The following is a 20,087-nucleotide window of genomic DNA, read 5'->3' on the forward strand; positions in this document are numbered from 1 at the left end:
TAGGTAACGTGAAAGAACTGATCTGCACTCTCAGATCTGTTATGATAAACATCTACTGTTGTGGACAAACTGGTTTCTCCTCCTAGAATATCAGAAGCAGCTGCATCTGCAGCGTAATATGAGGTAACCACCATTTCACATGGCCTGGATATGTTTCTAAATCACCCGAGTCAAGTTCCATCAGGAAAAGCGCAAAGGGTAAAATGGCATAAGCCCTGGAGGAGATGCAGTCCAAAGATTTAATTCATTAACAATTTTTCAATTATTGTATAACAATTATCCTCCATTAACAGAAACATCATGCATCTTCAGTGAAGGAGCACACACACACACACACACAAAAACCACAGGGAGTGAAGAGTCTCTGACACCATCCTGGGCGAGCGTTTAGGGAGCTTTCGTCTCCCTTAGCAACGGAGACAGCAGCGAGGGTCTTGGCCAGTGTGGATTTGCTCGGCGACAGTTCAGGTGCCGGAGCTAGGAGAGCTTCAGGCCCTGAACGTGAGTCCTGAGGCTCAACATCTGCTTCTCCTGCGTCTGCTTCTCTTGCTTAAACGCCAGTTTGTTGCTCTTCTTCTCTGCCCGTCTCTCCTGAGGGCAAAAGGAGCCAACGTCAGAAGACCTGAATTACCCGTGATGCATGAGGTCACGTCTGTTTAGTCTGTATGTTTAGCGAGGGTAAATTTAATAAATAAATATTGCTCAATTTTTTTTTTTTTAACTCAGACATTTGCGCAGCTTTCTTTTGATTGCTTTAAAATAATTTTTCTTTTGCCTGAGCCAGACCAGCCAGTGCAGTGTATAATATGTAGAATGCATTTTTTAAATAAAACAATTGAGTCAAATCTTAACCTCAGAATCAAAGCTCATATGAAAGATCACAGACCTAGCGTTTAACTCTGCTGAGCCCTTTCGGGTGACGCTCTGCATACAGCTTATGTATTTCAACAGTTTGTCTGCTGTGCTGTTTTTGGCTCAAAGTCTTGCTGACATGGTCGTCTGTGTCAATTTCTTGAACAAGATCAAACCAAGTTCAACAGGAAAACACAGTTAGCTCACATTCAACAGGACGACACCGTACAAAAGGCCCCACACCCCGGCAGGTCTTCCCCAAGCGGGACCGTTTTCGCCATCTCTTTTCCCACTAAAACCCATCTCTCTGCACCACAACATCTCATACAGCAGAGATGCTCTTATTACTCTCGATCCAAGACTTGATCCAACGCTCACCTCGAGCCATTTGTAACTGCGGACCCAAGCCGGCCCACAGACAACCTGAGGGAGAACAAAGGACGCGACGTGAGGAAAAGGTCCTGAAAGCGAGCCAGAACAGGCTGGGGGCTCGGGCGCACTGAGCTCCCTTACCCAGCATCCCGCTAGCCAACGTCCAGTCTCTGGACAACAAGCTCGACGACCTCCAGGCCAGGATAAAGTTCCAGAGGGACGTATGGGACTGCAACCTCCACTGCTTCACCAAGTCATGGCTGAACCCAGCGGTACCGAGCCAATCTATCCAGCCGGCCGAGTTCTTCTCGGTTCACCGCATGGACAGGACTGCGAATTCGGGGTAGCCAAGACACGGTGGAGTGTGAGAGATGGTAAACAGCAGCTGGTGCAACAACGCCAATGTTGTTACTCTCACCTGCTCCTGCTCACCCAACCTGGAGCTGCTCGCCCTCAAGTTTCGGCCTTTCTACCTTCCTCGGGAGTTCACCTCGGTCATCAACACCGTGTACATTCCACCTCGCCAACACGGACACAGGCCAGCACCCTCTCATCTCTTCACTGCCAGCCTCTATTGACCCACTGCAGTTTGCATACCGTCACAACTGCTCCACTGACGATGCAGTTGTACATCTGCTTCACACCACAATGACCCATCTGGTGGGGTAATTATGTTAAAATGTTGTTTGTCGACTACGGTTCAGCATTTAACACCATTATCCCCTCCACACTCACTACCAAGTTGGAGGATCAGGGACTGCATCCATCCCTGTGTGACTGGATCTCCAACTTCCTAACAGATTCCTAACCACAATCAGTACGGGTGGGCAACTGTGCCTCATCCACCCTCACCACTGGAGCTCCTCAGGGTTGTGTCCTAAGCCCCCTGCTCTACTCACTGTACAAATACAACTGCGTGGCCACTTCCAGTTCTACCATCATTGTCAAGTTCACTGACGACACCGTCGTCATGGGCCTGATCTTGGACAACGACGAGAGAGCCTACCTGGAGGAGATTAAACAACTGGAAAACTGGTGTCAGGGGAATAATCTCCTCCTAACCGACGTTAAGGAGCTGATTGTGGACTGCTGCAAGAAACAGCAGCGGCACTACCAACCTGTGACGATCAGTGGAACCACGGTGGAGAGAGTAGACAGTTTCAGGTACCGTGGAGTTCACATCTCGCAGGACCTGTCCTGGCCCCGCCGCACCAAATCCCTGGCATCAGCGTCTTTACCACCTCAGACACCCTCCAAGGTGCTGCAGAACTTGTATACCTGCACTATTGAGCGTATCCTCATGGGGAACATCACAGTCTGGTTTGGGAACAGCACAAAGCAGGACAGAAGCACTCCAGAGGGTGGTGCGCTCAGCAGAGTGCATCACTCCCACGGAACTCCCTGAGCTGCAGACCATCTATTACAAGCAGTGCCAGACCAAGCCCAGGAGGATTGTGAAGGACTCCTCCCATCCCAACAATAGACTCTTCTCTCTGCTGAGGTCAGGGGATCGCCTTCGCTCACTGAAGACCAACACAAAGAGACCGAAGAGGAGCTTCTTCCCACAGGCCATTCGGGCCCTGAATCAGGGCAACTGATGAACTGTGGGGACCACTCTGTGTACTGTGTATGATGTCAACAATGTCATCATAAGACTAAGAACTGGAAATTGTACATGTATACACAATGTATTTCCCTGCATCACTCCTCAGCTGGGACAGAGCGGTTACAAAAGCATTTCACTGCGAGTTATAGCATGATTGACAAATTTTGAACCTCTGGACAGAAACAAGGTTATGATGAATATGAGAAACATGGAAAAAAAAAATGTAGTCAAGTGGGGCAATGCTGTTGATTAGAAAAAAAGCCATAGATTGTCAACATTTGTCCAAAAAAAACCACCCCATCATACCCACAACCAGCGCTATCCTAAATGCTAATGGATATTTAAACTCCTCTTCTGACTCAGTTTGTTCAAGTGTTTGTCTTCCATTGTAAATTGAATTCGTCATGGAAAGAACAAGTCAGCCTTGTCAGGTGCTGGAACTCACTCTAGGATCAGTTTTTCAACATAACTTTGACACCTAAAAGGAATTACTAGGAATTTCCAAACAGACGCAGTGTACAGGTCAGACTGGCCCATCAGGTGCTGGTGATGCTATTAACACCCAGCCTTCTACAGCACTCACAGCACCCGAGCATGAGCCATGTTGGCCACACACTCAACCACGCATACAGCCTCCCCCCCCATTCACATCCACGCAAGTGTAGTACCTTCCGCTCATCTTTAATGGCCTGCTTCCTGTGTTTGCGCTCCTCCGTGCTCTCTTGCCGCGAGCGCAGCTGGGTGGAGACGCGGGGAAGGTCGGAGGCATCGATGCGCTCCATGCGCTCCGCCTGCCGCGCCGTCAGCCCCTTCTTAGGCAACACGTCCAGGGGAATCCCCGTCTTACTGGACACAAGGATCCGCTTAGGCTGCTGCTGGGGAGGAGACAACCAATAAGAGGACTAGAAAATATTCCTAAATACTCCACTGACCAATGGCATGCGTGATCAGTCTGCATGTCTCTGGATGACAGGTGTCGAACGGTTAATGTTAACACTTTGCTTTTGCTGACCTTGGGTGGATCCTTGATCAGCTTTGGATGATTGTAGAGATTTGAGTAAGTGCCTGCTCCAGGAAGAAGAGAGATGTTGAACAACATCATGATATTAAATATTTATTAACTCATGCTTAGTATTCTGGCGTCTGAATAAGTATTTAAATAAGTATAATCGTTAAACCAGGTGCATGTGAGGAATTAATTTCTTGTTGGAAAATTCTGGAATTCAGTATTACACAGCCTGGACTGGGAGTCAATGTGAACAGTTCACTCACTAATGATGGTCTCACAGTCCCATTTCTCAGCAGACTGCTCGTCTATAACCAGCGTTTCCATGTCTTGCTCTTCATCCTCACCATCCTCTTCCTCCTTGAGTGAGGGCAGCTCGGGAGGACCCAACTGTTGCGGCTTCTGGAACCTACAACGGCGGGAGTTATGCCACACACATGCACGGGGCGCCTCAGACAAACCACAAAAATACGACTTAAAGGGCTAGCGCGCGCACACACACTCACTCTCTCTCCTTCTGCTTGAAGTAGTCCTGGATGACCTCGGCCAGGCGCATGCTGTCCGGGTCAATAAAGCCCTCCACCTCGGCGTTGTCCAGAGCGCCTATCTCGTCATCGTCAAACTGCTCGTAGAACTGTCAGCACACAGACCAGCCATCATGATCACGCACGGAAAACAAAACACACAACCAAGAAAGGGCAGACACGAATCACAGCATTTACCACAGGAGACCCGAGAGACACGTGACCAACCTGTCAGATCCCATCATTTACTACAGGAGACCTAAGACACGTGACCAAGCTGTCAACCTGTCTTTTCTGGAACAGGTCAGGGGGGTGTGTACCTTTTCGAAGCGGTCATCGAGCAGGGTGAGCTGCTCGTTACGTCTCATGACTGAGGAGGTCAGGGAGTAGTCGGAGAAGCGGCTCCTCGTTTCACACTCCATAAACGCAAACCGTCGCCTGCCACCCTCTTCCTTCCCATCGCCATCATCCTCCGACAGGCCGCCTGCCGAGCCGTAGTTCCGCTCTTCCTCCTCCGCGCTCTGGCCCTCGTCCGTGGACTCCCACTCCTCCTCATCTCCACCCTCGTCACTGCAGTCATCCAGAAACCAAGCTACAGCGCTACACCCTCAGCTAACGTACAGTCCTGCGGCGCCAGTTTCATTTCTAAAAACTGTCCACTAGCCCTAGTCAAAAAAACAAACTAAACTGGTAGGGCCTCACCAATTCAAATTGAAAAACTGGTCTTATTTTAAGGCAAATAACCCCATAATGGAGGGAAGAATATGGCATATATCCAACAATTTATCCAATTTTATATCCAACAGTTCATACATATGTGACATATACAAATATGTATTGATCCAATAATACCCAATTATCTAATCATACCCAAGTATTCATAACTAATAAATGTATTGATTTTTAGAATGTTAAATTTAATATATAACGCGTTTGACGTCACCAATGCATCAGAAACCATGACCGATGATACAGACCCAACGTTGCCATCTCCGGACAAGATGTCATTGGCCTTTATGACGAAGTCGTCCTCCAGGAAGTTTTCAGGGTCATCGAAGTCAAAGTCCTCGTCCAGTGCCGCCACAATGTCGGGGTCCATGTCCAGCCGGGGGCCTGCAGGAGCGCAAAAGCCTTGCTGACTCACGCCGAGGTTGCCGTGGTCACCTCAGCACCAGTGTACCACTGAAGGTGCCCCGCTGAAGACCGCCCATGTGCATCGTCTTCATCCTCACTAACAGCTCAAGACAGCCTTAGCAGAGTGACCTACTGCACTGGGACGGTATACAGCAGCTGATCGGTGTGTGTGTGTGTGTGTGTGTGTGTGTGTGTGAGCGCGCACTCCCCAGACAATAAGTCTAATACACCGACATTGCTAGGACTTTGCTCTACCTGCTGAGCTACAGAAGCACTACACAGTAAACTGATAGGCTGCTGATCTCTGATCTCGTAATTATCAACAACCTGTAATTAAATGCCATATCATCACTGCCACAATTAGCAGACGATTAAAGCCAGGCCACTGTACTTTAAGAACAAGAGGCCCAGAAATCTAAGAGGTTGTGAGCCACAAACCAGCAAAAACCACTACACCTACAGCAAACGAACTTAAAGTCCTCAGAAACTTTGAAAAATGTGGGGTTTTTGTTTGTTTATGTGTCTGCGAATGCATTTTCAGTGCACAGATGGTTCATAGTGCGACAGTGGGGCGGTCGTTAATGAAACACGGAAGCGGGAAATCTCACTGAACAATCTGAGGTTACATCATAAAACATTAGAAGCCATCACGTTCCGACACGCTCCTTTGTCCTCGGGGTCATTTCCACTTTGCGTATTCACAGAATCTACATGCCATTTGCTGTGAGATGGTCAGACACACAAGTAAAAACACACACACACACACACACACACACACACACACACGTCACTCCTCGCTAGAGGATACGGCGTCACAGGGAACGTGGACGTGTTTGATGTAGGAGCTGCTCACCAGACACGGGGGCTGCTTTGTTTAACAAACCCACCTCCTCCTCAAACTCGGAGGCAAACACGGATGACGGCAGCTTAATGGAGGCCACCTACAGCACAGAGACAGGAAAATTAAGACAGCAGATGACGGCATCAGACAACCGGAACACACATTACCATGTACGTTTCCTACACAAACTTGGCTAAAGGTATTAAACGCCTAATCTGGCTAAACAACTTGGCCCGACTGTGAGAGAGCTGGTAAAACACTACCTTGTGTCTCAGAGTTGGGGTAACACTACACTGTGTGCGCAAGAGCTGGGATTCCTGGTTATTAGCTAGAAAATTCCGGTTTCGATACAAAGAAGTTGGCCCAGACTTGCAGCGTTTCTCTAATAAACTGAACTGTAAATCAAAACAAACAAACCCCCAGGAAACCAGCCTTACGGGAATCGCGAGGACCTCTTCCTCTCCATCATAGTCCTCCTCCTCAGAGGTCAGAGGTCGTGCGTCACGGTGAGGTCGGGAGGCAGAGACCAGCTCAGCAGCCTGTGACGTCTCTCTGAGGTGCTGAAGGTAGTCGTAGTCGTCGTCGAAAAACACGCCATACTTTCTCTGCTCTTCCTTCCTCTTCTCCACCTCCACCTGCAGGACACCTCACAGAGCTTTACAAAACTTTACGAACGCCAGCTCAGGTCAGGCTGCTTCTCAACAAAACTAATTTACATTAGGGAACTTGGCACGGGTGAACATTTATACGTCAACCCCAGAGGCACATGACTCTGGAGAGAACGTCTCACCTGCACGGCGGGTAAGAGAACATATTGAGGTGCCTTCTCATCCGCTGCCAGTGGGTCCTTCTGACTCCTGTGCACCAGATGGAAGGACACGGCGTTCTTCTTGTGTATGAACGCTTTCTTCTTCCTGTGAGGCTGTAGGCAGTAGACAGGCGAGATTACAGCACATGACAAGAAATGGGTTCACTGGTTAATGCCTGAAATCAGCAAAACTACTGGGTGACTTTATGCCTGAGAGTGATTCCATATGAAAAATGTTTCCTGCGATGAATTGTTGCTCCGTCCAAGACGACAGGTGAACGAACAAACGAATCAGTTTTCTCTAGGATGAATTCTCTGCTCGTCCCATACCGAAATATACATGCGAGAGCGGGACTGAACTAGGAGCCTGAGGTAGACAAGATGAAACCTACAACGCTGTTTTTAAAGTCCCATTACAGTAAATGCGAAGCTATGCTGTGGGTCTGTACACAGTAGCCTTACTTTATAAAGCTTGAAAACCTAAGGGAGGCCTTAAAGCAGCAGTCAAAGGCTGAACTCATCGAACTTAATATTCATGTGTCAACTTTTTACGATTTCTCTTTTGGAAAAATAAAATGGTTCTAGGGTCTAGCCAACAAATGCCAGACCTTTAACCTTTCGCCGCTTTTCAGCTTCTCAGATGCGGTTACTCGCTAGCTCGCTAGGACTGAACGCTACACAAATATTACACAGCAGATTGCACAGCTAGCTAGGTAGCTAGGCACGCAAACTAAATGCCATATTGTTTGCCAAATACAAATGTGTGCCGTACCATTTTGTTGAAACTGCGCGTTCACTTGGATTTAGTCACTCCACTTGGATCACTTTGGGTTTTCGGAAGCCATGAAGTTTAGAAACATCTAAAACGTAAAGTTAGCGTGTGCGCCCGCACACTGTTGGCGCACATGTTTTTTTTCGGCCATTTCTTGGCTGCACCACAGGAGCGGCGCAAGAGGGTGCCGTTTTAAAGACAGCGTACAAATATCGTCGAAGATAGTTTGTTTTAAATTATGTAATAAACAGTACACCTAACAAAGTATAGTGCAAGTGTTTTCACAATTTCGGGTGTATTTCTCTTCCAAGACATACACTAGGATAGCAGGCTCATTTAGCATCCGCTCCCTCAGTTTTGGTTTAGTCCAGGCTACGTCACATCAATAAACGCGATATCCATCGCCAAACTGGTGTCCGAAAGACCACTAGTGATCTATTGAGAGACTATTTTCTTACTACACGGACAGCCAGAGGCACGTAGTAGTTTTGAAAATATAGTAGGTTTACTATGTTGTTATTTTATGATTAAATGCCGTTGGCTTTCTGAAGCTTTTTGGAACCAGCGTATTAAAAATGTGCTCGGATATTCGCATCTGCTTTATGAAGTGTGTATTGCAGTCAAGGAAGCCGCACCAGAACACATGAGCACAGCCTGAGGACACAGGGGCCAAGTGGACGCCATCAGAGACACTGACAGTAGCAGCTGTCTGAGTTAAAAGCTAGGAAACGTGACATTCGGGGCACATGTAATATAGATCAGGCGGCATCGGACCCCGATTTGAGACAAATTAATGCCAAGTGTAATATCCATAGCAGGCGTCTACTTGTGATTCAGACAGTTGAAAATGGTGTTAATAATTCCAGGTGTAAATGGGATTTGAGTTCAGTTTATTTAAACTTGAGCTACAACTACATTATCATCTTTATGATGATCAACTCTGTGAAAATAGACACGTGATCTACATATTTTATTCTCAACATGCCAACTCAAATTTGGGGAAAAATTAATCATATAAAAAAAAAACATACTTAAATCAGCCCTTGAGCAGATCAAATGAAAACACAAATAAAAGTCTAAAGAGTGTAAAGTTTATAGGGAACCGCTTAAGATCAGGCTTAAGCTAAATATCATAGTAAATTCATTCTTCACTGATATTATACTGTGGCCTTGGTTTAAGATAAATCTCTGGGTGTTGGGGAAACGAAGGCATCGTACAGAGATACAGTGGTTGCATTTTAGCACCATTGAGGCCACAGCACAGCATGGCCACCATTTAATGGCTGCTTATTACTTCTGCAGTTTTTTGTAGTTTTCCATCTTCTTCAGACATTCATTGACAAGATGAGAAACTGTTTAAAAAAAAAAGGAGTACAAATGTTTCAAAACACACACACACACACACACACACACATATATATATTATCTGTACTGTACTGAATATGTCCTCATATGTTTATAGATTTGAGGAAAAATAAAATGTCTCCACTCACTTGTTGAAAGTTCAAGGTAATTTCTCCTCTGTTATATTCGTCAAGGGCTTGGAACACTCCTGTAAAACAAAGATTATATAACATGATTTATAGCACCTGTTTATGCCTCACACTAAACTTTAGGCTAGAACAATCAAAGCACAGAGATGTGGTTTTCCTATCAGAAGCCCTGGAGGGCTGCATCACTGTGTTGAGGGCCAAACTTTACTCCAACATGATTGGTTGAATAGTTAAGTTATTAACTGAACTAGGAGTGCTGGAACAATAATTGTAAATCACACAAAATCACACAAATCACAATCACACAATCCCATTGGTAGGGTCTTTTCTGTGCCAACAGATCCCAGCCAAAGACTAAATTTCCCTCATTTTAGTACTGGGAAATGAGTATCCATTTAAAACGAGTCCAAAACTCAGTTATTCCGCTGATGTGTAGTCACATGACCATTCTGCGGTGTTTCAGGATACTAACGGAACATGTTCTCCAGCCTCACGATGCAGGTTAGGTAGTCATCGAAGTCGATTTCATTCTTCTCGTCCCCAAATCTCAGTGCCATCATCTGAAGCAGTTTATTGTTCAGCTTTATCCCTTCAAAATACATGACAGTGGACAGTTTATGAATGTGTACCACCTTCATACTGTGTTAGAGGGTGCTAAAGTGCGCTAGTGTGCGCTATAGTGTTAGTGTGCACCATAGTGTGCTAAAGTGGGCTGCCTGCCTCATGGTACCAGACTCATCTTAAGGAAGACATGACAAGAGCAAAGCTGATGCTGTGTGTGTGTGTGTGTGTGTGTGTATATACGCTTGCGTGTGTGTACGCTTGCAGGTGGGTGACTGGGTATTCACCTGCTGCTTTCAGGGCGAGGCGGAGCTCATAGGAGGACATGCGTCCGCTACGGTCCGTATCGAAGGAGAGGAACAGCACCTGCAACACAGTTAGTGAGCACACGACTGCGCAGTTAGTGAGCACATGACTGCGCAGTTAGTGAGCACACGACTGCGCAGTTAGTGAGCACACGACAAGGGGCCTAAATTGAAGAGAAGGTTTACCATCCATTTCTTCAGCTTTTCCCATAAGACTTTAAACTCCTGAAACTCTATCATGCCTGAGCTATCCACCTGCACAGTCTGGTTAAGGAGAAAGGTGTAACACTGAAAAAAAAAAAAAGATGTCACGGCACAGGAAGACAGAAGTCACCCCCGAGCCCTGCCGGACTGTGTGTGCTGGAGGGTAGCGGAGGTACACAGAACTAATTGACCAACCAACACAAACTAGCTGGAGCTGCAACGTTGAATGTTTCTAAATAAGGTTAACGTCATCCAAATTTTAAAAAACCCCACCTTTTCAATTAAACAAACACGGAATAACCTCTTGTTGTCTGTGTTGATTTTTATGCATGGTCCGTCTGTCTCTGCCAGGACTTTACCAATAGGTCAGTCTAGGGACAAGTTCCATGGAGTTGACAAAGCACTTCTGTGCAGTCTGCTACATGCTGTAAATTTTTGTGGACATCAGTACTAGAGCGAGTGGTTTGCGGCAGTGCATGTCCACGCTGGCGAGGTCGCGTGCAGGGAGAAGAGGTCACGGCGCCGTGGAAGGATACATCCATCAGGTTGATGATGCTGTGGCAGGTGTTGAGGCTCACGCCGTCAAACTTGATTTCTTTCCCTGAAGAGAAAGAACGCTGGTCACAACAATACCTTCAGTATCACACGCTAACCATTAACCTGCCGCATGGAGAACCAGGGTCAGGCAGGGCAGTAACTGAGTAAAAAGCAAATGAACTCACTTCTGCTCAGGACTCCGTTGAGGACGTCCTGCAGCTCGTAGGCGCTGATGGCCTGGTCCTGAAAACACACGGCCCAGGACGACCACAGTTCAGGGACAGGAACTGCACACGGTGTGTGTCGGCCACCACAATGTAGGTCAAAGTGGTTCTACAGCACAGCTCTGCTGGCTGAGTGTGTGTGTTACGTTGTCTATACCCCATAATAGATTTTCTGTTACATTGAAATTACACCATGACTCCTAAATAAACCTGAAACCCTAAGACCTACCCTTACCGAGTGAGTCTTGTGCTCATGGGTGTGTTAGATCTGTGCGTTTCCCCTTACCGAACGTGTCCTGTGCTCAAGCTTGTGTCTCTAATCTGTGTGTCTGATCCACGTGTTTACCCTCACTGAACATGTCCTGTTCTCATGCCTGTGTGTTTTATCCGCATGTATCTGTGTGTTGTGTCTGTCCGATCTGCATGTCTGATCCGGGTGTTTCTCCTTACCGAGCCTGCCACCTGCTCAAACAGCTTTCGGAGACCCTTTTCCTCAGGCGTCTCATTATCTGGTTGAGTAGGCGCTGGTGGCTGAGAGGGTCAGTGACACACACACACAGTCTCATCTCAAGAAAAGCTCAACAAACCTCCAAGAAACTACATAAAACCTGAATATAGTATAAACAAACTATAGAAATGTGTGTTTATGTTAGTGACTCGGGTCCACTGCTAAGACGAACATAAAGCAAATCAAAAACTCGAGCGTTTAACTGGTCAGCACGTCCCTCTGTGGTCTTTAGAGTTCCTTCAGACCTGGTGCGAAGCGTGAAACCTAGAAGGGGAATCAGCCGGCACGTAAAGGTACTTACATCAGGCAAGTCAGCTTCAACCTTACTCCCCATCTCTCTAAACACACGCAGCATGCCATTAGCATGGAAGGTCAGAGGTCATGTGGAAGACAGACAGGACAAGACCTGGACATTATTCACCTATATTCAAAATGTTTTGCGGCATCACTGTCTGGGGAAATGCTCCCACAGAGGTTAGTGAACACACAATGTAAAAAATAAATAAATAAGGAAAATACCATGTGATCCTTTTTATTTAAACAATGCTTACTGTTTAAGGCTAATATTCTGTATGGTGTTGGGAATGGGTAGAAAAAGAAAGAGAGAGTGAGAGACGTACACTGCCCCCACTTTGCTCTCGGAGAAGATGCGCAAGATGAAGTCTGCCTCGCGGTGGGGCTGGAAGGTGGTGGGTACCAGCAGGTAGCTGCCTGGCGGCAGTGAGAAGCGCTCGCACACCTCCCGCAGGTTGATGTAGGTGCGACTGCGGGCCTTCGACGGGTTGAAGCGGAAGTACTCCTTCTCCAAGTGGTCCTCGTTGTTAGGGGCCTGGGAGGGGGGGGGGGGCAATAGAGGAGAACATGCAGTCTCTATACTGAAGAGGGCATTACACGAAGGTTACGGCAGGGGCAGGAAGCTCACCCCAGGGCTCCAACACCACAGCGCCTTCACTCAATTCAATGATTGTTTCCGTTATTTCTCTCTCTCCCTCTCTCTCTCCCTCTCCCTCTCCCTCTCCCTCTCTCTCCAATTAAATTAAATTGTGCTCGTATTGCCAAAGCGCTTATAAAAAAAAAAATCAACATGGCAAAGAGAAAGGCAGTCTGGGTGTTATTAATTAAAATCGTGCATCGTCAATGGAATCTCCGATAAGTGACATCGCTCCCTGACCTCACAGATAAGTGACATCGCTCCCCTGACCTCGTAGATGGCGAAGCCGATGGTCTCCAGGTCGAGTCCTTCCTTGCGGAGCCTACGCCGGTTCTTCTGCATGAGGGCCACGAGGACGTTGCACTGGCCGTCTCCGTCAGCGTCCTCCAGACGCAGCTTGAACTGAGGGTTCATCCAGAACGTGTCTGTGGAGAAAAGGGATGGACAGAATCGTGGCGGTTCCCCAACTGGACCTTTGCTTGGGGCTTGAAGCCAAAGCTGGTCATTTCTAGGTAAAGGGGTGGGGTCAAATAGTTTAGAGCATATAAACAGTTGACCTCCGAATACAACGAAGCTGTGGACAGGCCCGGGGCCTTCAGTTACTGTATTAGGGACCTCAGCCCTAAAGGTTGTCTGTAAAACAGCTCCTGATTATAGTTCAATATTGGTTTTTAATTGATCGATTTATTCATTAACCAAGGCACAGCCAAAAGAACAGGACATTCGATAAACTGCTTGGTCTGCCTCATTGTACAGCAACGTTTTATTTGTATTTGGTCATTTTGGGTTCTGTGGCTGGTGAGGCACCAGTGGTGAGCGCTGTCTGCCCTGACCGATGAAGTTCCTGCAGCCCCCAGAGGTGGAGCCGCGGATCCAGTTGCCCTCCAGCATGTTGCTGGCCCACTTCTTCTTGGTGTTGTCTGTGAGCGAGTCCGGAGTCAGGTTACAGATCTCCACCCGGTCGTAGTTCGCCTTGAAGTCCTCGAACTCCATCCTGCAACACAGGTGCATGGCTGCATTAGGTTGCCATGGTAATCGGAAGAGAAGCTACAGGCACCCCGAGGGACTTGCGGTCAGCGAAGCCGTCATTCTGGTGTAGCACCTCCACCAGCCGTGCCGAAAGCCTCCTACCAGAACTCTCCATCTTCAGTGCCGTTTTGCTGCAGTCTGGTCTTGTCTGCCGCGTCAATGTAGCTCCACTCTCTGGATCTGCATGACACAAGATACACTCAGAGCAGGCTGCTCTCTCAGGATGCCCAGCGCGAGACCAGTGAACCTGCTGACCATGCAGACCAGTACGCCCAGTACAACCCCAGGTTGGAACATTATTAGTGCATATTAAGCAAACGCTTCCAGCGTGTCAGTATAAACACTTGCCACTCGAGATACTGTTTGAGCAGTAGTCTCAGTTCTGTCAGTACGGGACACGTACTTGTCGCTCCAGGGGCCGTTCCACTCCACTTGACCCCAGGGGTTTCTGACACGGATCAGCCGGACCTTTCTCCCTCTGTAGTTCACCTGCAGAACCACAGAAAGAAAGAAAGAAAGAAAGAAAGAAAAAGAAAGAGAGAGAGAAGCATGTCAAGGTAAATGTGTGCACAAGTAGGCGCCACGACTGTGAAAAACTGTTACCTCTTCCAGACCCGTAATGGAGTAGGCATGTCCTTTAACCAGGCCAGTAGAGGTCTGAGCCTCGGACTCAGCTGAGCTGGTGATCTGGAGAGGAGAGAGGGAGAGAAGGAGAGAGAGAGATAATCTAAACCTTTTGATCCTTTTTAATATCTCCACTTTTAAAATGTCACCGTTTTAAATTCAAAGCAGTCTCACATCTATGGAGCAGCCCATCATGGAGCCCCTGTCCAGGGCCTTCTTCAGGATGTCAAAGAGGTCAGAAGGCGCGGCCTTGGTCTCAAATGTCTCGCCAACCCCGCCGCTGAAATCCTCCAGGGCCTCCAGAGTGCTGCCCCCTTTCAGACTCTCGTAACTGCCGTTCAGTCTGCCACCCGCACACACACGCACACCTACGTCAAATACACCTTTCCTTTTCCATAAACCACAAACGCTTCCGGACAAATCTGTAAATAGGTGCACAAGTGGTGTCTGTGGCAACTCAGTCATAATATTTTGGTTTAAAACTGTGTTGTGGGTGGTGTGTATTTTGGTTTGATGGCCATAAGTGTGGTACAGGAGCACATGTGCATGCATGCACTTGTGTATGTGTGTGTGTGTGTGTGTAAACATACATGGCGTAGGCCTTGTCCAGCAGTGTGTGTGTGTGTGTATGTGTAAACACACTTGGCGTAGGCCTTCTCCAGCAGTGTGTGTGTGTGTACGTGTGTGTGTCTCTCTGTGTAAACACACTTGGCGTAGGCCTTCTCCAGCACTGTGTGTGTAAACACACTTGGCGTAGGCCTTCTCCAGCAGTGTGTGTGTGTCTCTCTGTGTAAACACACTTGGCGTAGGCCTTCTCCAGCACTGTGTGTGTGTGTGTGTGTGTGTGTGTGTCTCTCTCTGTGTAAACACACATGGCGTAGGCCTTCTCCAGCAGTGTGTGTGTAAACACACTTGGCGTAGGCCTTCTCCAGCAGTGTGTGCGTAAACACACTTGGCGTAGGCCTTCTCCAGCAGTGTGTGCGTAAACACACTTGGCGTAGACCTTCTCCAGCAGTGTGTGTGTGTCTCTCTGTGTAAACACACTTGGCGTAGGCCTTCTCCAGCAGTGTGTGTGTGTGTCTCTCTGTGTAAACACACTTGGCGTAGGCCTTCTCCAGCAGTGTGTGCGTAAACACACTTGGCGTAGACCTTCTCCAGCAGTGTGTGTGTGTCTCTCTGTGTAAACACACTTGGCGTAGGCCTTCTCCAGCAGTGTGTGTGTAAAACACACTTGGCGTAGGCCTTCTCCAGCAGGGTGTGTGTAAACACACTTGGCGTAGGCCCTATCCAGCAGTGTGTGTGTGTGTGTGTGTGTGTGTGTGTGTGTGTGTGTAAAACACACTTGGCGTAGGCCTTCTCCAGCAGTGTGTGTGTAAACACACTTGGCGTAGGCCTTCTCCAGCAGTGTGTGCGTAAACACACTTGGCGTAGGCCTTCTCCAGCAGTGTGTGCGTAAACACACTTGGCGTAGACCTTCTCCAGCAGTGTGTGTGTGTCTCTCTGTGTAAACACACTTGGCGTAGGCCTTCTCCAGCAGTGTGTGTGTGTGTCTCTCTGTGTAAACACACTTGGCGTAGGCCTTCTCCAGCAGTGTGTGTGTGTGTGTGTGTGTGTGTGTGTGTGTGTGTGTGTGTCTCTCTGTGTAAACACACATGGCGTAGGCCTTCTCCAGCAGTGTGTGTGTAAACACACTTGGCGTAGGCCCTATCCAGCAGTGTGTGTGTGTGTGTGTGTGTGTGTGTGTAAAACACACTTGGCGTAGGCCTTCTCCAGCAGTGTGTGCGTAAACACACTTGGCGTAGACCTTCTCCAGCAGTGTGTGTGTGTCTCTCTGTGTAAACACACTTGGCGTAGGCCTTCTCCAGCAGGGTGTGTGTAAACACACTTGGCGTAGGCCTTCTCCAGCAGGGTGTGTGTAAACACACTTGGCGTAGGCCTTCTCCAGCAGGGTGTGTGTAAACACACTTGGCGTAGGCCTTCTCCAGCAGGGTGTGTGTGTGTGTGTGTGTGTGTGTGTGTGTGTGTGTGTGTGTATAAACACACTTGGCGTAGGCCTTCTCCAGTAGTGCACTCCAGAATTCATCATTTTCAGCAGAATGGAGGTACACCAGCTGGTTCCTCACACACGGCAACCGATCATCCACAACCACGTCCAGCCAGCGGTTATGCTGCCAAAACTATGCACGCACACACACACACACACACACACACACACACACACACACACACACACAGCAGTTGAGATAGCTCAATTAAAGCTACAGGAAAACACACACACATTCATTCCCTCATTCAGCAGACAGTTCTCCTCCCAGCACATGAATCACATGCAGGAATCCTTTGCTCTGAATCAGCTACAAACAGACAGGCAGTCGGTTAAATGGCAGGCTGTTGTCTCGACTGGTGCCATGAGCTCTCTCGTCCTCCGAGTAGATCCAGACACCAAAGGTATTTACAGCTGTTTCTCAATCTGCCTTTATCACCACATTTATCACCACTCATCAAAACAACTCAAACTCAAAGCCTGTAGCAAAACCCCAAAATACTTATTTTATGCAGCATAGTTTAATTGTGTGTGTTTGGTTTTACAGTTACAGATTATGCAAAAATTATATTCTGTAATTATAGAAGTCTATGTGTATCCTTTATGACATCTTGAGGGGGGGGGGGGGGGACTACAATCTACACACACACATACACACGCTCACTTTAGAGACTGTGTCTGTGTGTGTGTGTGTGAGAGCATGTGTGTGTAGCTTCACCTGGAAGTGAAAGATGCCAGCATAGCCGCGATCAAAGCTCTGGTCCGGGGGTACCACCCTCGCCAGCATGTCCTTGTGCAGGGTAAGAGACGCGATCGCCGCTAGCAACCAGCAGTCTCCTGTAGGCACAGCAGGAAGGGGTTAATTAGGGACCACAACCCACCTCTTATCCCAGATTAAAACTGAGCATGCTACATTGGGATTAGCATTCCAAGGATTCATGTACATATGGCTCAGATTAATTGAGACAGACCACTGTACATAGTTTTTGTATTTTTTTGTTTTTTTAATATAGGATGCACTGGGTTTGTGCGTGTGGGTTGTGTAGCAAGCAGACCTGGCTCTGTGTGTGTGTGTGTGTGTGGGGGGGGGGGGGGGGGGGGGGTTTAGCAGGTGCTTCTATGGTGAATCCTCACTATATCACCACCCTGGGGGACCCCAGCAGTAGATCCCCTGCCTCGCATGTGGCTAGGCTCCCGCCTGCCAGAACAGCTGGACCAGGTGAGCAGCAGAGCTTGGAGAAATAACTGCGCTGATGGAGGGTGTGTTACTCACCCAGCTGCCCCTGACATATGTCCGTTCTGTCGGCCCCTCCGACAATAAACTTGGGGTTTTTGCAGATATCCTGTATGAGAGAGAGGGAGAGAGACAGTACGAGCGAGCGAGAGAGAGAGAGGGAGGGAGGGAGGGAAGGAGATTGATTTTCGTTGCCAAGTAGTCTTGCAGTGTGGAGTGCGCGGGTGGTAGGGAGGAGCACTCAGGCTGCTTCTATGAGGTATGGTCACATTCTTATAGTTGTGATCAAGCTCTACCCTAGTGTGAAAGATGCCTGTGACAGACACACACACACACACACACACACACACACACACACACACACACTCCCACCTCAGACAGTGCAACAGCTGAGAGAGAAGTTTAGTTTTACTCTCAATGGCATACGAGCGCACGTGAACAGAAGCTGGGGCAGGTGTTTCAGCGTGAAAGAAACCCGAGTTTCTCCTGGTGTTTCAATCTGCGAAATATGATGCAAACACAAACTTAAAAACAATCCGAATTTATGGTGAACTTTTCCTTTAGGCCCTGTGCCAAACCTTACAGCACTTCCCCACCCATCAGCTCTGGATAAAAGACTGAGGACATCCCAAAGAATCACACCAGGAGTCAGAACGCTGACTTTTCCCATCAGAGAAGCACAAGCAATAACAGCCCGCAGTCTACAACATGCATGCTGGGATACCAGAGAAATTAAAATACAATATATATTACAGGTATACTCATATTAGTGATGTGACCACATTACTTTCAGAAGGGCTAGAAGTATTGAACTATCTAATGATCACATAACCGAATGGTGGGTTTTGCAGCCTGGAGTTTTATATATGAGCTGTGAGAAGTGTGTAACTGCAAGACTGAATAGAGGATACCTTTAAAGACAAGAACATTTGCAGTACAGGGTGTCACTATTTTGCACCTGAAAAAGCCACCTTTGAACCCTTGGACTGGCTCAGTAAACCAGACCAACTTGTTCCAGGACACACCAACCCAATAATCCTGCTGCTCTAATGAGAGGTGGAGGAGAGAAATCCCAGATTTTTTCTTCATTTGTTTGATTTAAACCACATCCACAGAACCGAACGGCTCCCTGACTAGAGTGAAACGTGACAAACCTCTGACAGAGCAGACGGGTTCATTCAAACTGCTGTATTTACACTGGTGAATTAAAGGGCCCTACGCTCACGGCATTCAGCAGACGCATGTGTCCAGAGCACGACACGAACGGTCCTTCTTCGAGCATCCGTGGAAGTAGTTCTCATGCAGGAGCATTAGGTGCTAAGGTTCTACCACATCTGCTCACGTTAAGCCTCTCGGTGATGTGGAGACCTGGCCTGTACCACACACCCTCACCATCACTGGCTGAATCAAATGCGCTACTGCCCAGATGTTAAGAAAAGCCTGGACATGCACAGCGCACGTGGTCAGCATCTACCCCATCAAAGAGTTGCTACTTAATTCAGTCCCACTAGAGCATCCCGTACAGCAGGCTACAGGGGTCCCAAAACTGGCCAAGCCAGCAGCCCCTGAGCAGGCTGGTGGAGAGTCGGATCATTCGCTGGTAACAGTACACAGCATCCGAATCCGGTCAGCACCGCACTACCTTCACATCAGACACCCTCAAATAAACGCCCACAGGGCCGGCCACCATTCCTGTGTCAAAATTCCTATTTAATCTCCCTGAGCTGTTCCCCAGCGTCCTCTCGGACCGGGCCGACCCCCGGGTCCAACCCGGCACGGTACCTACCCCGGGCCTCTTCCATTCGAAGTTGATGGGCACGCTCTGGCTGTAGAAGAGCGAGGAGTCGCAGGCGGGAAAATCAGGATCCTCGAACAGCTTCCTCCTCTGGAGGCAGTCCTGCCACAGCTGCTCATAGCTCCTGCCGTCGGCCTGGGCGCTCTCGGCGCGGGACAGTGCGGGACTCAAAGGCATGCTTGCACGGAGACAGAAGTGACGAAGCTCGACTGGCGTGCGTCTAGGCAGGCTGGCTCCACTGTTCTCAGCCTGCCGGCTGTCTGTGTGCGTGTGCGTGCGTGCACGCGCGCCAGACAGGCTAGTCAGGTTCTTCCCCTCTTGGAAAGGGAAACAGGTTTGGCCTCCTGAGCAAAAGTCACCACACCTGGCTCACACCTTCTTCTCGGAGATCCAGTCTGACACTCTCGTTGGTCCGCTTTACGATAAAAGGCATTCGCAACCACGCCTCAACAAACCCTCCGGAGCTGTCAGTACTCCATTACTGTAATACTTTATATATTCCTAATAACAACAGTTAACAAAACCTCCACAAGAGAATGAAGGAGGGGTTTGTAAGGAAGGCTGTGTGCAGAACAGACCCATTATGGACTTCCACACCTGCCAACATCAACCATCTACACGGCCAGTGCCAGCTACCCAAAAGGACAGTACTGTGAGTTAAGTGCATTAGGTACATGCAGAGG

General features: G+C 48.3%; 2 protein-coding genes across 3 annotated transcripts; both read right to left on the minus strand.

The window, feature by feature from the left end:
• Nucleotides 1-214: 214 nt before the first annotated feature.
• ltv1 (LTV1 ribosome biogenesis factor) lies at nucleotides 215-8,082 on the minus strand. 2 transcript variants are annotated; one of them, XM_027013732.3, is made up of 11 exons: nucleotides 7,916-8,082; nucleotides 7,126-7,257; nucleotides 6,773-6,970; nucleotides 6,348-6,435; nucleotides 5,338-5,473; nucleotides 4,681-4,930; nucleotides 4,343-4,470; nucleotides 4,103-4,245; nucleotides 3,843-3,895; nucleotides 3,499-3,705; nucleotides 215-591 (listed from the first exon to the last, which is right to left on the minus strand). In XM_027013732.3, exons 1-11 carry the CDS (start codon nucleotides 7,916-7,918, stop codon nucleotides 478-480), a joined length of 1,452 nt encoding a protein of 483 aa, XP_026869533.2. In that variant the 5' UTR covers nucleotides 7,919-8,082; the 3' UTR covers nucleotides 215-477. The 2 variants fall into 2 exon arrangements, with proteins under 2 accessions (XP_026869533.2, XP_026869534.2); XM_027013733.3 differs by having other exon boundaries at nucleotides 3,499-3,702; nucleotides 7,916-8,081.
• A 597-nt stretch (nucleotides 8,083-8,679) lies between these two features.
• capn9 (calpain 9) lies at nucleotides 8,680-20,040 on the minus strand. The gene is made up of 20 exons (XM_027013740.3): nucleotides 19,396-20,040; nucleotides 17,649-17,718; nucleotides 17,094-17,212; nucleotides 16,375-16,508; nucleotides 14,506-14,674; nucleotides 14,311-14,394; nucleotides 14,111-14,196; nucleotides 13,810-13,887; nucleotides 13,512-13,672; nucleotides 12,949-13,103; nucleotides 12,368-12,576; nucleotides 12,049-12,085; nucleotides 11,690-11,770; nucleotides 11,201-11,258; nucleotides 11,015-11,079; nucleotides 10,461-10,529; nucleotides 10,257-10,335; nucleotides 9,881-9,997; nucleotides 9,409-9,467; nucleotides 8,680-9,267 (listed from the first exon to the last, which is right to left on the minus strand). The coding sequence occupies exons 1-20, from the start codon at nucleotides 19,579-19,581 to the stop codon at nucleotides 9,241-9,243; spliced, it is 2,043 nt and encodes a 680-aa protein (XP_026869541.2). The 5' UTR covers nucleotides 19,582-20,040; the 3' UTR covers nucleotides 8,680-9,240.
• Nucleotides 20,041-20,087: the final 47 nt, after the last annotated feature.

The sequence above is a fragment of the Electrophorus electricus genome, chromosome 18 (assembly GCF_041902795.1).
Source record: "Electrophorus electricus isolate QZ-2024a chromosome 18, ASM4190279v1, whole genome shotgun sequence".
Classification (NCBI taxonomy): Eukaryota; Metazoa; Chordata; class Actinopteri; order Gymnotiformes; family Gymnotidae; genus Electrophorus; species Electrophorus electricus.

What these genes read in the sequence shown, in the direction of transcription:
- ltv1 (XM_027013732.3), bottom strand. An exon ending in AAGAGGTCCTCGCGATTCCC is followed by an intron (nt 6,436 to 6,772) that starts GTAAGGCTGGTT and finishes TCTGTGCTGTAG; the next exon opens with GTGGCCTCCATTAAGCTGCC. An exon ending in TGATCAAGGATCCACCCAAG is followed by an intron (nt 3,706 to 3,842) that starts GTCAGCAAAAGC and finishes TCTCCTCCCCAG; the next exon opens with CAGCAGCCTAAGCGGATCCT.
- capn9 (XM_027013740.3), bottom strand. Translation starts at nt 19,581, where the DNA reads ATGCCTTTGAGTCCCGCACTGTCCCGCGCCGAGAGCGCCCAGGCCGAC. An exon ending in CTGGAGAAGGCCTACGCCAA is followed by an intron (nt 14,675 to 16,374) that starts GTGTGTTTATAC and finishes TGCGGGTGGCAG; the next exon opens with ACTGAACGGCAGTTACGAGA. An exon ending in GCATCATCAACCTGATGGAT is followed by an intron (nt 10,530 to 11,014) that starts GTATCCTTCCAC and finishes CAGACTGTGCAG; the next exon opens with GTGGATAGCTCAGGCATGAT.